General features: G+C 39.2%; 1 protein-coding gene across 10 annotated transcripts in view; it reads right to left on the bottom strand.

Moving 5' to 3' along the window:
• Nucleotides 1–2,811: 2,811 nt before the first annotated feature.
• CUL2 (cullin 2) overlaps nt 2,812–21,248 on the bottom strand; it is a 75,241-nt gene continuing 56,804 nt past the window's right edge. For all 10 annotated transcript variants that reach the window (XM_060396853.1, XM_042230464.2, XM_042230466.2 and 7 more), the window contains 5 exons: nt 19,083–19,149; nt 12,703–12,905; nt 9,383–9,484; nt 4,205–4,321; nt 2,812–3,458 (listed from right to left, as the gene is read on the bottom strand). In XM_060396853.1, coding sequence (XP_060252836.1) covers nt 3,327–3,458; nt 4,205–4,321; nt 9,383–9,484; nt 12,703–12,905; nt 19,083–19,149 — 621 coding nt within the window. In that variant the 3' untranslated portion in view covers nt 2,812–3,326. The remainder of the gene's footprint in view (nt 3,459–4,204; nt 4,322–9,382; nt 9,485–12,702; nt 12,906–19,082; nt 19,150–21,248) is intronic.

The raw sequence follows: 21,248 nt of genomic DNA, 5'->3' as shown, positions 1-21,248 counted from the left end.
TCAGCACTTGGAATGCTGTGTTCACGTCTGACCAACACAAGTCTAAATGCCCCACTTGGGCACAGATCATACTTTGGCTGCTGATGGTCAGAGTCATGGTACCCACACAATACCTGGCCCCAAGGCATGGCTGTTTGGCGACAAAGGAGTAGGGGGGCGGAGCTTGCCTGAGCCCTAGAGGGAGGCCACGGGGGTAAACCTTACATTTTCCCAGGCAGCACAGTCACCAAATGTGAAAACCATTCCTGCCAACCAAAAGGAAGCCCGCCTTTAATGAACTCCAACCAATGGGGCTTCTGTCTCACATGAGGATTTTACTGATTTGGCCTTAGATATGCCCCAGGAACACATCAACCCTCAACCAGTGAGACTTTCCATATTCATTCCCACCCACTTAGCTACGGCCCACATACAGCTGCCCTTACAACTACTGTTTTAAAAGCCCATATCCTTTCTCTGCCGTGTACAGCCAAATCTGACATCTGACTTCACGTTGGAACAGTTTCTTTGACTTGTTTTCCATTGCTTTTGTTATAATCATACACAATGGCCTGCCTCAGAGAACCCCGTCCCTCTGCCTGACTGTTAAAACTGCTTTTGTTCAGGATTCTGTCCACCTGTAGATGGAGGAGGTTTTGAGCCAACTCACTTAACCATGTATTTTACAGCTTAAATAAGTATCTTAAGAAACTAAAAAAGGAAGTGTTTATTACTCACAAATTAACTGGACACAAACTTTTATTATGAAAAGTTAGGGGAAATGATCATTCTTCACATATAAAATGGAGTTATTTCTATCTGATTCACAGGATACACTATATTAGGTCCACAGTTTTGCCTTGGTTTTAAGTTCAGGTTATGCAGTTTCTGGCAACGACTCCTGGAAAGCACTCTATAGTTTCCTCATCTATGAAAAGAAAGGAATGCTGCTTATTTTTCAGGATTACCTGAAGATTGCAAACAAATAACATATAGAAGCAGCAGCCACAGTCTGCATTCAATAAAGATAAAAAAAAAAAAATTAACGGAAATGTTATAGCATTGTGGCAATTACAGGTTATAAAATCCTATTAAAACCGTAAGTTTATAAGGTAAAACACAAACTCCAGAATGTCTATCCCATTGTTCGGATCAGAGCGACTGTCATACAATACTGGACCAAACTCTAGGATAAACCTGCACCTACGGCAGCAATGAAAACATCTGGGTTCGAACGGAAAAGACAAAGTGCACACGAGCTATCGTGGCTGTAAGCCAGATCTCTGACTCACGTTAACCACCCCCGCGTGCGTGATTTTTCAACTTCTCAAGACTGTTCGTCACATTCTTTTTGTTTTCTGAGGCAAAGCACTGACAGCCTTTCCTGTCGCCCCTCGTTTTGCCCTTCTGTCGTTCGGACCCTTCCTGCCCATGGTTCTGGGCACCAAGCACGAGTGCCAAGGTTTGGTTGGTGCCACGACGTCGCCTGCCTGACCCCACCCGACCCCGCAGCCTCAGCTCTTCCCCAGCTCCTTGCTGCTCAACGGAGGGCGCACTAAATCCATCCTCCCGGAAGGTGCCTTTGTTAAGGGCACCTGGCTCCTCCTCGCGGATGACAACTGTGCCTTCAATATGTCTCCTTTCAGGTCAAACGCAAAAAAGATGGGACAGAAACTCCTGTCAGTCATTTCTGTCAACCTCGGCTCAAGTATTTTCTCCATTTTTCAATATATTTTCTTGACAATTAGATAGCAGGATAAGACTTATAAGTATTTAAGAAAAAAGGAATCAATTTGGAAAACTTTATCAAGTTATGAAAACAAAGTGGATGTACAGTGATGTACATCCAGTGGATGTACAATATTGTACAATATTGTATGATTTGCCCTTATATCCTCTCTAGGGGATAAAAGGGAAAATGAGAAATACAGTAGGAGTCACTAAAAGCTCAGATTTTTTTTTAAAAACACTTAAAGAGACATAAGTTAGAAATACTACCATCAAACAAAACAACTGAAAAAGCCACTTTGGCAACAATAAGCGAAACTGGAATACAAGCCATATATGAGATGATATTAAGTAATTATTATTTGTTAAGTGTAGTAAAGTAACTGCGGTTTGTTTTTCTACAGGCCTTTTCTGTGACTGAAGTATTGCAAATGAAATGATCCACGAAGGATATGCTTTAAAAAAAAAAGTGTGTGTAGTGGTGGAGGAAGGGTAGATAATAAATACGGAAATAAACCAGAGTATCCTAATACTGCTGTTGATACACATAAACAAAATAATGAACTTTCATGTCAATAAAAGCGGCACCTGGTGTAATGCACTATACAGAAAAATAAAGTATTTAGGTTATGCATTGCTAAGAGTATCTGTGACGTAGGAGCGAATCTAGTGTCAAACTGATAGGAGGTGGGAGTAACAGGCAGGCAGGGGTACGAGGGGAACGCACAGGCAGACACCGGGACCGCAGGATGACCTACGACCCCGAGGAAGGCGGGAGGGAAGGAACAGATGGGAGTCAGACATTAGAACTGATGCACTGTGGAGAGAAGTAACACAGCCTGGGTGGGAATGGCGGCTCTTTCTAAGCCAGACACAAGGTCACCGCAATCCCCTCGCTCACAGTTCTGTGCTGCAGCAGGACACCACCAGAAACTCGAGACAGAACCACAGCCTCACTCCTCACAAGGCCCACATCCACTGTAGTTCTAATCCATTAAAAGAAAGCATCACTTATGCTGAACGCATCCTTTATGCTAAAGGCATTCAGAAACAATAACTGAGACGTTTTCACATAGGATTTAAACAGGAACACAAGGACTCACGGACATTTCTGATCATTGTATTGTGATACTCCATCCACATAAAAAAGGCATTCTATTTCTTTATTTTTTTATTTGACAAGCAGCAATATCATGTTTGTCATTTTAATGTAGATACAATTATTAGGTTATCTGTCATATTACAATATTTAGGTTTTTTTTTTAATCTTATGTCCTTTAAGATACATTAAAAAAAAAAAAAAAAAAAAAACCACATCAACTGCAAACGTGAAGGGGAGAAAAAGCATGGTACCCAGCCAGATTTCCACATTTCAGCAATACTTCACTCATCCTTTTTTTAATAAAGTTTTAAGAAATGTCATAATGACATGAGCTTGAAATATCTCTAGGCATCTTCTCTGACGCTCATGACGTGGCACTGGTGATGTTGTAAACAGCAGAGAAACAGGGTCTGCCAAATGACCAAATTATGGAGGCACAGGCCTGCCTTCTCCCACGGGCACACACCGGATGCTGACGGCAACGACCTTCTCACACCGACGCTGGAGGAGCGCCGCCTCACGCGACGTAGCTGTACTCATCCGCGGACGCCTGGCTGCGTTCGATGTACTGTTTGTCTATCAGGACTTCAATACACTTCTTAATCATGCTGATACTAGGGTTAAACCGAGCTCTTGACTGGCTAATCACCTGTGGGAGAGAGGTGGATGGTAAAAATGCTCTTCTCGCCAGGAGCACTTCGTTCAACTCTGCTGCAATGCACAAAAATACCTTTTCATGCAAACTATGTGGAATAGTCTTAACGTTGAGGTGAAGGAATTTAAATGGTGAAGGGCACAGATACAGCCAAACCTAATAACATACTAAATCAAATCGCAAACTAATTAACTATTCATACACGCCCTCGAGCTTCCATTTAATCCCTAAACAACTTCTGGCTCTTAGCTGAAGGAATACCTGCTCAAGAAAGCTTTCCCTAACACCCCCTGAGTCAAGACCTGTGTACACTCTCATTGAACCATATCCCTTTTCTCTGTTGCACATTAGTGTAATTTTATATTTACTGACACATTACTTCAGTAATGCATTTCTTCCTTATGACACTGAACTCCCAAAGGGCAGAAGCCATGTCCTGAGCTGGTGTGCACCCCACGGCGACCAGCACAGTACTCCACCAAACGGGAGACACGTGTGAATTCAAGGCACGAGTGAGTGGTGGATGCCGGCGACCTCCTTCAATAACTGGACACAAGGCTCAGACCTCTAAATCTAAAAGTGAATTTAATACTGGATTTATGAGCGCTGTTCTCTTTCAGAAACAAAAAGCATTTCTTTATGCTATGCAGGAGTCACAGGTTTCTGTATCATCTTCACAAAGAAACATGCCTAATTCTCATACTCTCTGCCAAGAAGTCTTCAGGGCTTTCCCCTTTTACCTCTTGAATAAGGGCGTTATGCCGCAGTACTTTTCTCGCTTTCATGATACGAACTATAGCAGCCTGGAGGTACATTTTCCGGTCTTCGTCTACAGCACTTCTCGTCTGCTCCATTTCCTGTTTTAGGAAGCCCATGAAAAGCAAAGGAGACCCTCAGTCACTGCACTTGTTTTTAACTCCTTTTATTTGTGAGTTTAAATAAATCTCCAATCAATACTGAGAATCAAACTATATGACTATGTGCCCAATATAACATAACCATTACCAAAATATCTATGAGTTATATATAATTTCTCAAGTTAAAGTGGGGAGGCTATTTTTTAAAAAATGAACACTACTGTACATTGTACTCAGTGTAAATAGTCAAGAAAGTAGAACTTAAGTGACACAGAGTAATAAGTCTCAAGATCACGGACCTATGAGTGAGTAAAGACTTATACCACAAAGCTTGCAGACTTTAGCAACTGGCTCCAAGTGGATACTGGATCAGGCTTCAAGGGCAAGAGCTGGGAAGGGCTCCATTTGACTCAAGCAGAGAAGCCAGGAAGGCTGGGCCTCTCTCCGTGGAGCTCAAGGGAAGACAGTGGCAGGAAGGCACAGAAGCAGGCAGTGCCACATTAACAGGGACTTCACAGCAGCTAACAGATAGAAGCACATGTTATCACCATTGCCTACAGGCATGAGATCTTGACCATTTTAGGGGTCAAACTGAATAGCAACTGATTAACATTTGACCTTGGGGGGGAGTTAAGTTCCCAGAGGAGCCTGACATATCTGATACATTCACAACCTGCCTCAAGCCCAAGGTCAGGGTGGCACATGGGAAGCAATAAGGAAATCCTCAGTGATATGAACAGGCTGCCCGAGAAGAACCACCACGTCAACAGCGGATGTTCACGGTGCACACTGGCTCATCCCAGGTCGGACTCTACTCCAGACCTATGAGCTCATCAGTTTGAGTTTTAACATGATCTCCATGCAGTTCATTTGCACAGGGAAGTCTGAAGGCATTTTCAACGGTTTTTCTTTGAAAGAAATGTGTTGCAAAACTTTCCCTTATTTGGTGAATGAAAAACATGAGACTGCATTATTCTTTAAGGCAGAAATTTTTGAAAAGAATACAAAACAAATCCATACATTTTAACAAAACTTGAAAGCAAATATGACTATGTTCATTGCAGCAATACTTACAACAGCAAAGATATGGAAGCAATCTAAGTGCCCATCAATAGAAGAATGGATAAAAAAGATGTGGTGTGCACACACACACACACACACACACTCACACACACAAAGGTATATTACTCATAAAAAAAGAATCAATAAAATCTTGCCATTTGTGACAACACAGATGGACCTAGAGAGTATTCTGCTGAGTGAAATAAGTCAGAGAAAGACATGTCTCCATGGTTTCATGTATATGGAAAATCTAAAAAAAAAAAAAAAAAGAGCAAACATAGCAAAACGGAGTTATAGATACAAAGAATCAACAAGTGGTTGGAAGGGGGATGGGGGAAAGAGAAAAATCAGTGAGGGAGATGAAGAGGTATAAACTTCCAGCAGCAAAATAAATGAGTCTTGGGTATGAAATGTGCAGTGTGGGGAAATTTGTGTGGTATCTTTATATGGTGATATATTGTAACTATGCTTCTCATGATGATCATTTTGAAATGTACAGAAATAAATCACTATGTTCCTGTAATATGAACTAACATAGCATCAATTATACTTCAAAAACAAACACACTCATAGAAAAAGAGACCACATTTGGTGTTACCAGAGGCAGGGGTTGGTAGGGGAGGGAGGAAAATTGGATGAAGGCAGTTAGAAGATATCAGCTGAGTTCAGTCATTCAGTCATGTCCAACTCTTTGGGACCCCATGAATCGCAGCACGCCAGGCCTCCCTGTCCATCACCAACTCCCAGAGTTTACTCAGACTCACATCCATCCAGTCAGTGATGCCATCCAGCCATCTCATCCTCTGTCGTCCCCTTCTCCTCCTGCCCCCAATCCCTCCCAGCATCAGAGTCTTTTCCAGTGGGTCAATTCTTCGCATGAGGTAGCCAAAGTACTGGAATTTCAGCTTCAGCATCATTCCTTCCAAAGAAATCCCAGGGCTGATTGCCTTCAGAATGGGCTGGTTGGATCTCCTTGCAGTCCAAGGGACTCTCAAGAGTCTTCTCCAACACCACAGTTCAAAAGCATCAATTCTTCGGCACTCAGCCTTCTTCACAGTCCAACTCTCACATCCATACATGACCACTGGGAAAACCATAGCCTTGACTAGATGGACCTTTGTTGGCAAAGTAATGTCTCTGTTTTTGAATATGCCCTCTAGGTTGGTCATAACTTTTCTTCCAAGGAGCAAGCGTCTTTTCATTTCATGGCTGCAATCACCATCTGCAGTGATTTTGGAGCTCCCCAAAATAAAGTCTGACACTGTTTCCACTGTTTCCCCATCTATTTCCCATGAAGTGATGGGACCAGATGCCATGATCTTCGTTTTCTGGATGTTAAGCTTTAAGTCAACTTGTTCACTCTCCTCTTTCATTTTCATCAAGAGGCTTTTTAGTTCCTCTTCGCTTTCTACCATAAGGGTGGTGTCATCTGCATATCTGAGGTTACTGATATTTCTCCCTGCAATCTTGATTCCAGTTTGTGCTTCTTCCAGCACAGCGTTTCTCATGATGTACTCCGCATAGAAGTTAAATAAGCAGGGTGACAATATACAGCCTTGATGTACTCCTTTTCCTATTTGGAACCAGTCTGTTGTTCCATGTCCAGTTCTAACTGTTGCTTCCTGACCTGCATATAGGTTTCTCAAGAGGCAGGTCAGGTGGTCTGTATTCCCATCTCTTTCAGAATTTTCCACAGTTTATTGTGATCCACACAGTCAAAGGCTTTGGCATAGTCAATAAAGCAGAAATAGATGTTTTTCTGGAACTCTCTTGCTTTTTTGTTGATTCAGCGGATGTTGGCAATTTGATCTCTGGTTCCTCTGCCTTTTCTAAAACCAGCTTGAACATCTGGAAGTTCACGGTTCACATATTGCTGAAGCCTGGCTTGGAGAATTTTGAGCATTACTTTACTAGTGTGTGAGATGAGTGCAATTGTGTGGTAGTTTGAGCATTCTTTGGCATTGGAATGAAAACTGACCTTTCCCAGTCTTGTGGCCACTGCTGAGTTTTCCAAATTTGCTGGCATATTGAGTGCAGCACTTTCACAGCATCATCTTTCAGGATTTGAAATAGCTCAACTGGAATTCCATCACCTCCACTAGCTTTGTTCGTAGTGATGCTTTCTAAGGCCCACTTGACTTCACATTCCAGGATGTCTGGCTGTAGGTGAGTGATCACACCATTGTGATTATCTTGGTCATGAAGATCCTTTTTGTATAGTTCTTCTGTGTATTCTTGCCACCTCTTAATATCTTCTGCTTCTGTTAGGTCCATACCATTTCTGTCCTTTATCGAGCCCATCTTTTCATGAAATGTTCCCTTGGTGTCTCTAATTTTCTTGAATTGATCTCTACTCTTTCCCATTCTGTTGTTTTCCTCTATTTCTTTGCACTGATTACCGAAGAAGGCTTTCTTATCTCTTCTTGCTATTCTTTGGAACTCTGCATTCAGATGCTTGTATGTTTCCTTTTCTCCTTTGCTTTTCACTTTTCTTCTTTTCACAGCTATTTGTAAGGCCTCCTCAGACAGCCATTTTGCTTGTTGGCATTTCTTTTCCATGGGGATGGTCTTGATCCCTGTCTCCTGTACAATGTCACAAACCTCCATCCATAGTTCATCAGGCACTCTGTCTATCAGATCTAGTCCCTTAAATCTATTTCTCACTTCTACTGTATAATCATAAGGGATTTGATTTAGGTCATACCTGAATGGTCTAGTGATTTTCCCTACTTTCTTCAACTTAAGTCTGAATTTGGCAATAAGGAGTTCATGATCTGAGCCACAGTCAGTTCCTGGTCTTGTTTTTGTTGACTCTATAGAGCTCTCCATCTTTGGCTACAAAGAATATAATCAATCTGATTTCAGTGTTGACCATCTGGTGATGTCCATGTGTAGAGTCTTCTCTTGTGTTGTTGGAAGAGGGTGTTTGCTATGACCAGTGCATTTTCTTGGCAAAACTCTATTAGCCTTCGCCCTGCTTCATTCCGTACTCCAAGGCCAAATTTGCCTGTTACTCCAGGTGTTTCTTGACTTCTACTTTTGCATTCCAATCCCCTATAATGAAAAGGACATCTTTTTCGGGTGTTAGTTCTAAAAGGTCTTGTAGGTCTTCATAGAACCATTCAACTTCAGGTTCTTCAGCGTTACTGGTTGGGGCATAGACTTGGATTACTGTGATACTGAACGGTTTGCCTTGGAAACGAACAGAGATCATTCTGTTGTTTTTGAGACTGCATCCAAGTACTGCGTTTCGGACTCTTTTGTTGACCATGATGCCTACTCCGTTTCTTCTGAGGAATTCCTGCTTGCAGTAGTAGATATAATGGTCATCTGAGTTAAATTCACCCATTCCAGTCCATTTTAGTTCGCTGATTCCTAGAATGTTGACATTCACTCTTGCAATCTCCTGTTTGACCACTTCCAATTTGCCTTGATTCATGGACCTGACATTCCAGGTTCCTATGACAGAATATGGTTAGAAGGTATAGACTCCCAATTATAAAATGAGTATTAGAGATGTAATGTACAACATGATAAATATAATTAATGCTGCTATGTGTTATATACAAAAGTGGTTAAGAGTAAATCCTGAGTTCTCATCACAAGGAAGTTTTTTTCCTACTTCTTTAATTTTGTCTCTATATGAGATAATCAATATTCACTAAACCAACTGTGATCATCATCTCACAGTACGTAAATCAAGTCATTATGCTGTACAGCTTAAACTTATACTGTGATGTATGGCAATTATATCTCAATAAAACTGGGAGAAAAAACAAAAGGGCAAATGCGACTAAACTATGACACCTTTTCCCTAAGATTATATTACTCTTTTTAAAATCTAAAATACTGTTTGTGAGGCCAGTCAATGGAAAGAATAAACCAGAGAAGATGTATCATAATTTTGATGTGCAAAATTCTGCACTGGTCTCAATGTTACTGCTTGTAAAGTCCAATGCTTAAATATTTCCAAAAGAAATGACATCAGAAAGCACTTACCTGTGGTGTGTCTTTCTGCATTGATGTAGTAATTTTAAATTTTGTTCTTTTACTGCTAAAGTTCATATTTAATGAAAATGAAGATTCTGCATCGATGTCTTCCTATAATTAAAAATAATTCATTTACATTTATAAAAATAAAATCATCAAATAACAATTGCTACAAATAACATGCCATGAAGTTAAATAATGACCAAGCAAAAAACACTGAACTCTCATAATCTCTTACATTATAAATATTATTTAAGAGAAAATAACTGTCTTTTGTCAAACCATGAAGGAGAAAACAATTCTTTCCTAATTTTACACTTAATAGAATTTTAATCAGCTTAGATTCAGCAAAACTTTTTCTGGCCCAACTGTTTAGCAGAATTTTAACATTTGAATTTTTATTAAATACCAAGGCTCATAATTTTTCCATTACATTTTGAAAAACCGAATAACCAAATTTTTTTGAATGCTATTACAATAACAAAATACCAATTAAAAATAATCTAACGATAGAAGCCAGCTGGTTTCAATGGCACACAAGCTCACTTCCCTACCACCTAGTGCAACTCTGACATTGCCCCTTAATGCACATTTTATCCACTCTGCCAGAAGCCAGTGGTCTTTTCTCAAGTGGAAGTTGTTAAGCCAATCCTTAGCTCTTAAGCTCTATTGAGCTTAAGAAAGCCACTTTTGTCATGCACTGGAATTTCTCCACCAGCAGGACCATGCAGCACTTGGCAGATGGCACTTCCTCAGTAATAACCATAGAAAGTCTATTAAAGAAATGACAGCTTTGTATTTCACATTTAATGTGCACACAACATATCAATATTTATTTTGTACATTACTGAGCAGCAAAAATATATATTTAGAAAAATATTTACCTTTTTAAGCATTTTAATTAAGCTTAAAAATTTAAACTTAAACTTTAAGCTTAAAAGCTTTTACTCATAATTAATTAAAACTTTAATATTAAGAATTCAATATTCTGCTAAGTTTCTAAAGTCAGAAAAATTAATCATTTCTCAAAATTAAGAAAAGCTTGATTTGAATTACAGCATGCATGCCATTCAGAGGCCACAAAAGTCATCTTTAGCAAGAGGAACTGGTGTAGGCCATGAAGTAAAATAAAAACACAGCATCATTTGCAAGAAGTTTTTCTTACAGGCACAATAATCTGAAACAGAAGATTGAATCCACATCTGTTGCTTTTTTAACTATTCAAATATCTATGAGATACTATGAAAACAAAACCATGTTACTAGGGGGGAAAAGTTATAAAGGAAAAAAGGAATGTACTATCAGCTTGCTAGTCCTGTGACAGACACTAAAACTATATGGGGTTGAGCTGAATCCTAGAGTTTAGGACTCTAAATTAAATGTGAGAGTGACAGCATCTATGATGGGAGCTACACGTTGTAAATTCGCAGGGAATAGACATCAATAAGCTGTGATTTCCTATCATAGAACCATGTGATTAAACATTAACTAAACACACAGAAGAGCCCCGAAAAATTTATGACAGACTAGTTTTAAAACCTCAATTAAAAAGAATCCTTCTCCACTCCAGTATTCTTGCCTGGAGAATGCCATGGACAGAGGAGCCTGGTGGGCTACACAGTCCATGGAGTTGCAAAGAGTCGGACACGATTGAGCAACTTCACTTTCTTTCCCTCACGTTACCAAGTTACTGACCTTGTCCTCTTTGTAGTTGCCATCTTGTGCATCTTCTTATATAATCAGTTATATAAACATCTTAGTTTATGATTTCAACACATTTTCTGCTCTGATTACTTGCGGGTAGTATTCATGGAAATATAACGTACTTCTTATCTTGAGGGATTAACCTGGGAGAACTGACATGTTCTGAAGACTCATCCTGAGCTTTTAATGAGCTAAGATGACATTGCTGCATACTTGAGTTTTTGCCTTATCTTTTTGTTAATAAGAATTCTATGTAAATGAACGGCTTTGTTTCTTTGACTTTACTGCATGAGAATTAATAAAAATCATAATCATATTACTGTCCCTTCTAAGTGTATATATGTTATACATACCTGTAACCTGTATTTACTTTTGAGTATATTTTAAAATGCTATTAACTATTATAAGATATTTTGAAATACAGTTCACACAATCTATTAACAGTATAAAATTCAGTGGCTTTTTGGTGTATACAAGCTGTATAACTGTTACCACAGTCAATTTTAGAATATTGTCCTCACCCTAAAAAGAAACAAGATACCCATAGATATCTAGGCAACAGCTAATTAACTTTTCTGTCTATATAGACTTGCCCATTCTGGACATTTCTATAAATGGAATCATATCATATATGGTTTTTATGATTGGCTTTTTTCACTTAAAATAACGTTTTAAGGTTCATCCATGTTGTAGATATATCATGCATAATACATAAGACACAATCATGGGATAGTGTAACTTCACTTTTTGGCTGAAGAATATTCTGTTATATGGATATACCATTTGTTTATCCATTCACAAGCCATTGGACATTTGGATTGCTACCATCTTATCTATTATAAATAATGTTCCTATGAATAATCAAGTTTTGTCTGAGCAGTTTTCAATTTTCTTTAGTATATAACCAAGAAGAGAACTCTAGGCAATATGATAACATTTTGATGTACTCCCATTCTGTTTTCCAAAGCAGCTATACTGTTTTACACTCCTGAGTAGTGTATGAAGTTTCCAACTTAACCAAGTTTTTATCAGTCCTTTTCTGTTTTTCTTTTTGTAGCCATCCCAGTGAGAGTGAAGTGATCTCATGTGGTTTGGATTGGCATTTCCCTGAGTACTAGTGGTGGTCTTTTTTTGAAGAAATGTCTTTTCAGATTTTCTGTCCATTTTAAACTGAATTATTACTATTTTTCTTACTGAATTATAAAAGATTTTATATATTCTGAATATAACTCCGTTTCTAGCTACAGGATTATGAAAAGTTCTCACACATTGTCTAGGTTCTTTTATTTTCTTATTTTTTGAAGTACAAAGTTTCTCGTTTTGATGTCCACTTTGCTTTGGTCTATCTTTTGTTCCTTGTGTTTACAGTTTCATAATAAAGAAACTGAGACTGAAAAAAAAAAAAAAAAGAATCCTTCTGATGTTACCTCTTAAATAATTTTCAAATAAAACTGATCTACAAAGGGCACATGAGTACCAACTGATGGAGCCTTCTCTGCAACACTGAAAGAGCGCTGCAAAGTACAAAGGGCATTAACGAATATAACCTTACTTTTAAAACTGCAAAGGTCCCATGAAGCTTTACTGTTTATAATACTTAAATTTCTTAAAGTATTACCCCATACCTTTTCTGAATCATGGTTAATCATTTTCACATCGAGTAATGATTTGATTGTTTTCGTCAGTTCTTTTTCATTCATCTGAGTGCTGTCTTGAAGCTCTTTATAGCTGACGGTTTCACTGTTGTTGAAGGCAAGAAGAACTGCCATTTGGTATGTTGTAACCATAGCTACGTATGGTTTGCCCAAATAGTTCATTTTTACTTCACCTATAATTAAGACAAAATTGTGACAATAAGCTGATCACTCAAAGAAGCATTCCAAAATTACCTGATAAATAATTATTTCTAATATTTTCTCTTGAAAGAGTGAACCAAGAACTTAATTATTGAAAAGTTATTCCTGCTAGCAATGCAGCATTTGTTTGCTGAGGGGATGGGGGAGGAGGGAGAATTGAGTGAAGGGTTATTAGTCTGGGGTATCTAATATAATCACAGTTAAGCTATCAAACAGTTAATAGGAAAGCTAAGACCTGGGAAGAAAAAACAGTAAGAAGTGGAGGTGGAAGAGAAACAGACAAAAAGAGAAGACAGTCGGCTACCAGCAACTGCCTCCTGTGTATCTATCTGGTCTACCCCAGGGAAGGTTCGTGCCTACAGGAGGATACTGTTAAAGCAGCTCTGGCTAAAGCATAATTTCTGCTAAACTATAACAATGTTATTTTGTCTCATAAGTTTTTCTCCACAGTAATCTTCTAGAAACAAACACAAATGTGAGGAGAGGCAAACAGGCAGATTCATTATTTTGTTGAAATCAGTTCCGTTCAGTTGCTCAGTTGTTGTCTGATTCTTTGTGACCCCATGGACTGCAGCACGCCAGGCCTACTCTGTCCATCACCAACTCCCAGGGCTTACTCAAACTCATGTCCATTGAGTCGGTGATGCTATCCAACCATCTCATCCTCTGTCATCCCCTTCTCCTCCTGCCCTCAATCTTTCCCATCATTAGGATCTTTTCCAATGAATCAGTTCTTTTCATCAGGTGGCCAAAGTACTAGAGTTTCAGCTTCAGCATCAGTCCTTCCAATGAATATTTAGGACTGGCAGATTTTCTTTAGGATGGACTGGCTGGATCTCCTTGCAGTCCAAGAGACTCTCAAGAGTCTTCTCCAACACCACAGTTCAAAAGCATCAATTCTTCAGCCCTCAGCTTTCTTTATAGTCTGACTCTCACATCCATCCATGACTACTGGAAAAACCATAGCTTTGACTAGACAGACCTTTGTTGGCAAAGTAATGTCTCTGCTTTTTAATATGCTGTCTAGGTTGGTCATAGCTTTTCTTCCAAGGAGCAAGTGTCTTTTAATTTCATGGCTGCAGTCACCATCTGCAGTGATTTTGGAGCCTCCCAAATAAAGTCTCTTACTGTTTCCAGTGTTTCCCTATCTATTTGCTATGAAGTGATGGGACCAGATGCCATGATCTTAGTTTTCTGAATGTTGAGTTTTAAGCTAACTTTTTCACTCTTCTCTTTTGTCAGGGTCCAGTCCTGGTGGATCCAGGGGAATTCGAAGCGGGGACGGAGTCGGCGAGGAAAAACTTATTTATTTAGAAATATAAAGAGAGATTAGGAAAGAATAGTGTAGTAAGAAAATTAGTGGAGAAAGGAGTGTAGTAAGAAAATTAGTGGAGAAAGGAGGCTGATATTCCTTGGTTTACACAGAAAGCTAATAAAGTATCAAGACAAGAAACTTGCACCATCTACGTTAGGCCACAGGCGCCTCTTGAATAAGCCTGGGTAAATAAGTAGACACGGAAAGCCTCCACGTTTCAAGGGATCAGCCTGAAAAGGAGAGGAGGGGAGAGGGAGAAAGAGAGAGACAGAGAGTCGACACAGGGGAGGCCTGCTGCTGCTGCTAAGTTGCTTCAGTCATGCCCGACTCTGTGCGACATCATAGACGGCAGCCCATAAGGCTCCCCCGTCCCTGGGGTTCTCCAGGCAAGAACACTGGAGTGGGTTGCCATTTCCTTCTCCAGTGCATGAAAGTGAAAAGTGAAAGAAGTCGCTCAGTCGTGTCCGACTCTTAGTGACCCCATGCACTGCGGCCCACCAGGCTCCTCCATCTATGGGATTTTCCAGGCAAGTGTGCTGGAGTAGGGTGCCATTGCCTTCTCCGTGGGGGAGGCCAAGCTTGTGCAAAAACCCCATAACTTTATTTTTAAAAGGTGTTTATATACCCTAAGTTTTACATAATGGAACATACAGAGTAATGCGGGGGCAGCAGTCCTGACCCTTTGTTTATCTTTTTGTGTACAAAAGGTCTCAGGTGACTTACATTATCTTCTAGCCAAGAGGCCTGTTAACACTTTATGGCTCTCTTTCTAAATGAATGTTAATCTCATTTCCCCTGAAGTGTTTTTCTTTAATCTGCATCACCCTCAAAGCACTAAAGTTACATCCCTATAGAACAATGGTGCAGTGGGTTATAACAAAGAAGGTACTTACCTCAAAGATCTATGTTGCTACTTGTTTGTTTTTTTTTTTTCCTATATACCAACTATATCAACAAATAAAAGATATGAAAATTTGGCAGCAAGTACTGGCTCAACAAATGAAACCCTTAATCAGCCCTACTCTATTGATTTTGACTCCTCGGAAGCCCCTACATTCTGAGATGTTTTGAGCTTCCTATGCCTCTCACTGTCAAACAATCACATGCTCAGCTGTAAGAGTCCTGTAGGCAGGCTAGAAAGCTATCAGACGGGGTTTTAGATTGAAACACTCTTATTATGCCCAGGAGTCCTATTATCTAAAAGCTCTAAATTAACTTTTTCCAGAAAAAGGTGGTGGAGGGACAGCCGCCTGTTAAAGTCACAGGAGTTGGTGAAAGCATAATGCTGTACGGCAGGCAGACTCTGGTTTCGGTGGTAGATGCTCGAGAAAATCCAGCGAGGCTCCCTTAAGGCCGGACTCGCCTTTGCCTGTCGGTCCCCTTAACCTCACGACCTTTGCCACAGGCGGGACTCCTCGTGCTGGCTCCCGGCACTCTTCACTTTCAACAAGAGGCTCTTTAGTTCTTCTTTGCTTTCTGCCATATGGCTTCCCTTGTGGCTCAGCTGGTAAAGAATCCGCCTGCAATGTGGGAGACCTGGGTTCGATCCCTGGGTTGGGAAGATCCCCTGGAGAAGGGAAAGGCTACCCACTCCAGTATTCTGGCCTGGAGAATTCCATGGACCACAGGCCATGTGGTGACAAGGAGTCAGACACAACTGAACAAGTTTGTTGAAACAGTTGATGGAATAAAAATGTTCTAGACCCCACACTACCCTGAGAGCTATAAAAATACATCAGGGTTCGGTCAACCACAGTTCTATCCATCTGGGGCCACAGGGGGTGGTAGGTGAGCTCACTGAAGAGCTTGTAGCCAACACTGTTGTCAAACAGACATGTACTTGTAACATAAGAAACAGTTACTACAAGTCAAAGAATCTCTTCCTAAAGCACAAAGTTGTGGTTTAGTGATTGCATTTCTCTTTCTCTTACACGCACATACACATCCTACATTATTTTCTTTTACTGACTTGTAAACTAAATCAGTATGACATCTGGTTTTCGGGTTCTACATTTTAACTCAAGGAAGTTGAATTTTACATGAACTTACCCCAAAGGCTCTGTTAGTGACAATTAGCAACTGTGGCCAAGATTTTGTGCTTCTTTTATTAAATAATATATATGTTTCATTCATTATATAATTAGAGAATTTAAAGGCGATAAGTCAATTCTCCAACTTACTATCATTAGATAGATACGCTTTTCCTAACTTGCACTTTGCCTCAACTTTAAAAAAAAAAAAACAACTAACACTCAGAAATGTTTTTCAAAATTATTTGAACACCTAGAGAAAAAAAAATTCTAATCTCTGAATTTCCACAAAAGGAGGTTTTAATACTTAATGGGAATATCCAATTCACATAGAGTTTAAGTATAAGAATATTACCATTAGGATTGTCCTACTAACAATTAGTATAAAGAGCATTTTAAGAGCTTCATCTCAACATTGAAGTTTAGGAAATGTGGTGAGAGGCAAAAATATAAACCACATAAATGGCATTAGACCATTTGTGCAATGACTGCTCGATCATATCCCAGAAACAAAGTATAAAATAATGCCTCAAGCATCTAGAAGATTAAGCTAGGACCATCACCCAGCTGTCAAAGATGCTGCAATGTACTGCCAAGGGTCTGGAAACAGAGTGAGTCTCTGCCACAAGAACCCAGAGAGCATCAGGAGACAATGCAATTAAGGGCTCAAAGTGTCATTCATTGATATCAAATCCACTCTGCAACTTAGAGAAAAAATGAAAACCTGTTAGTTTTCTTGCTGTTTTCCATACATTATTAGTATCAATGGTACATGGACCTCTTTTTACTTTTTCCTGCATCATTCTCTTATTACTCCTCTCAGAGCTGAAAAGACTGGGGAAAGGGTGAGGAGCATGTGGGGCAGTGAAGAAAACCCAAAATCTGGACGATTCACTTAATTACTGCTGGGTAAACAGGAAAGGAGAATGACAAAGAAGTCATTTAACCTTTAGAATAGGCTGACAAACTCTAAGCAGACTCCAAACTAGAATAAAACATTCTGATACACACATACTTGAAAAATTAGCCAACCATAATTCAAGTGATATTAACAGGTGCCAGAATAGAGAGTAGGCAGAACTCTCAAAACACTTTCATCTGCGTTTCTCCTTCCTTACCTATCAGCAACCTAGTCTGTAGCAGAAAGGTTTTCGTTACAGAACAATGTCAGCCGCTAAACTGCAGAGTGCATGACAGAGTGTCATCGATCTGCCACAGGAGTAAGATATCCGATTCAAGCCATGATCACCAGTGGATGCTCCAGCCATGAGTGATCAGGACCCCCAAAGAGATATTCTCACCAACATCTTAATACACCTGGTTTCCAAACACCAAAAAGTTAAGTCCCTCATTAAAACTACTTGAAGAGATGGACTGATTACTGCTGAGGTAACTACAAAGAGAGTTTAAACTCCCCAAGATAGATATTTAGGGAAAGTAAAAGTAACTGTAATTCAAGCACATTAAAACACTGGTCCAGCAATGTATTGTTCTTTAAAACCAATTTACTAAAACTCACAACAGGTATGAAACTAAAAGCCAACTACTAAGTGACCACATACTAAGAATATCAGCAAACATCTCTTTATTTCACAAACAACTGAAAAATTAAAATGCTCAGCTTGTTCATTAAAGATACACTTGTATAAATATGCATTGAAAGTGAAGGTTAAAGTGAGGTTGCTCAGTCGTCTGCAACTTTTTGTGACCCCATGGACTGTAGCCCACCAGGCTGCTCCTCCATCCATGGGATTCTCCAGGCAAGAGTACTAGAGTGGGTTGCCATTTCCTTCTAAAGGGGATCTTCCCGACCCAGGGATCGAACCCGGGTCTCCGGCATTACACTTATTATTATGTACTAACATGAATTACTAACATAATGAGACATCATATCTCAAATAAATGGTACTTATGTTTCTCTTTCCAACCCAGGGATCAATCTGCATATCCTGCATTGGCAGGTGGATTCTTTATCACTGAGCCACCAGAAATTTCTCGAGTCAATTTCCTGACAAAGGTATGGCAACTAATCAGATTTTCCTGTATCATTTCTAAGAGACATTAACATACATGGATATCCTTTCCTTCTTATACAAACTGAAAGTTGACTCAATGCACTTTTCAAAGCATAGCTTTAGCAAAAGTAGACAAAATTCTGAGTGTTTGCTTTGGCTCACATCTTCAGGCAGCTCAGAGCAATTACATACAAGCTCTCACCACCCAAAATATTAATCCTACTTTCCAATAAGTCGACCCCACTGTTCCAGGAAGAAGATAAGGAAATGATTAGATTTGATTAAACTTTTCTAAAACTGGGAAGTATTGGAAGTTAATTGGGACATTTTGGAAAAAGCATTTTCTACAGCAGTTCACTACAGTACCACAAACAAAATCAAATGGTTAGGTCTCCTTGTGGTGCTGTAATAATTAATGAACTTTCTGAGGATATCTGGCATATCTAGAAAGAACAGGTTTTTTAAGAGTATCTGACTCATTAAGTCTGGGTCTCTAAATAAAATTCCAAATATCTACAAAAAGTGGTTACAGAAATGTAGGAAACTGTTATAAAATTCAGAAATTCTTTATCAGCAGCACACTATTAAAAGTGCTGCATGTGGACTTGTTTATTGTTGCTTTAAGGGTAACCAGAAAGGTGGATGAAGAAGAAAAGGTTAAAAACTATAATTAGAAAAGAAAAAGAAAAAAACACTATAATTAGGCTCTAATAAATCTCTGTCCAAAATTTTAACATAATTATTATCAGGTAAATTTCATTAAACTAGATATAATTAAATGCATTTTACCTGTACAAAGATAGTGTAACCATGTAAGTTTCCTTCCACTGAAATGCTGGCTGTAAAATAATTCAAACTGTAAAAAAGAAAAAAGGAATCAAATTATTTTCAGCTATGACAACCTAAATTACTTGGCTATCACTACACTAAAAAAGCAAAAGAAAATTCATGTTAGAAAAAGACATTAGAGCCCACAGAGTATATTTACTCATTTTATAGATGAGAAAATGCAAAAACACATTAAAGCTCCTAATAAAGATTATGCAAATATCAGACCAGCCCTTTTCACTTACAGCTCAGTCTATAGTTTCACTGCCAAACCAGTCCTGCAAATCTGACTTTGTGTATAAAGTCAGATATTACTGTTTTGAATGATATCAATTTGAACTTTATAAATACAAGTGAAAGTTGCTCAGTCATGTCAGACTCCTTGTGACCCCATGGACTGTAGCCTGCTGGCTCCTCCCTCTATCCACAGACTTCTCCAGGCCAGAATACTGAAGTGGGTAGCTGCTCCCTTTTCCAGGGGATGTTCCCAATCCCGGGATTGAACCCAGGTCTCCCACATTGAAGGCAGATTCTTTATCAACTGAGCCCCAAGGGAAGCCCAAGAATACTGGAGTGGGTAACCTATCCCTTCTCCAGCAGATCTTCCTGACCTAGGAATCGAACCGGGGTCTTCTGCATTGCAGGTGAATTCTTTACCAGCTGAGCTACCAGGGAAGCTGATAAAGCACTAAGCAAAAAACATTACTGTGCACATTTTAATATGAAAATATAAATCATTAAACCATACCTTCATCTCTAGTCTCCTACAACATATACCCCGCTGAAGGGACAAGTTGACCAGTGTCAACAGTTACTTCAAAAGTGACAGCCGTGATTTAACTCCCACATACAGTCAAACACTAATACAAGCAATGCATCAGAGTCTTGACTTTGTATCCTTTTGTTGATACTACTGTGGAAAATTAAACATTCTAGTAGCATAGCTTTGACATTAAAAAAATTCCTCCCTCTGACTGAATGTGGGACATCAGTCCAAAAAGTAGAGAGTTCTTTTTAAAGAGCTAGTACATAATCTACAGTGAGAAAATGATACTGAAATTGTACTAGGGAAAAAAAAAAAGGACAAACTCCCTCTACTGGTACTGAGAGAAAGTTCAAATGGAGAAAACAATATTCTTGAAAGCAAGATTTTACAGTCAGAAAGAAACCCACTTTTTGTTTGTAACCTGGGGGTGGTCATATGTTAATAAATAAAGTTTAAGGGGTTTATTCCAGTACTCCAAAAAGTACTGGAAAATAATTATTTCAAGGAGAAAGAAAAGAATGACAAAGTTACAAGGAAACTATTACTATTTCTGCCCCCAACTTCTCCTTTAATTTCCATTGGCAAGGTAGGCGCTTAAGAAGAAATAGGTTTTAAGACTTAAAGGTGAGGGGTCAGCCTTCTAAGTCTACCTTATGCACGGTATCTTAAGATGTACCTGACTGTTTACATTATGCAGCCTGCTGTTACCACTACTATCAGCATTAGCATCAACTACTGCTACTACTACTATCAGCCACCGTCTAGTGAGTACTTACTTTACACCTCTCACTCTATCTTCATATCAGCACTGAGTACTAGCATCATCAGTTAACAGAAAATTAGAAAGTTATTTGCCCTGAGTCACAGAGCACAGTAAACGACAGAATTAACATGTGAAACCAGGATTTATGACTCCAAAGCTTACATGTTATTTGATTTATAATCCTTATTTTGAAAGAAACAAAAACATACGTAATTCAAAGATTCAAATGGCACATTGTGACTTCTCTAGGAAACAGTGTAATGAAGTATCGTTTTCAATTTATTTTTATTATTTTTAACTGAAGGATAATTGCTTTACAACGTTGTGTTGCTTTCTGCCATACATCAACAGGAATCAGCTGTAAGTATAAATACGTCCCCTCCCTCTGGAACCCCCTCCCACCTCTCACCCCGTCCCATTCCTCCAGGGCACTGGTCTGAGCTCCCTAAGTCACAGAGCAAATTCCCGCTGGCTACCTGTTTTACATACAGTAGTGTATATGTTTCCATGCAACTCTCTCCATTTTCATTTTAAATAACATACGCATACCTTGAGGTTCACAACCTCAAGTTATTGCCCAAATAAAAGACTACCAAAA

This window comes from Ovis aries, chromosome 13 (genome assembly GCF_016772045.2).
Source record: "Ovis aries strain OAR_USU_Benz2616 breed Rambouillet chromosome 13, ARS-UI_Ramb_v3.0, whole genome shotgun sequence".
Classification (NCBI taxonomy): Eukaryota; Metazoa; Chordata; class Mammalia; order Artiodactyla; family Bovidae; genus Ovis; species Ovis aries.
Note: the sequence above shows the minus strand (reverse complement) of the source record. Positions and strands in the feature narration are given on the sequence as shown.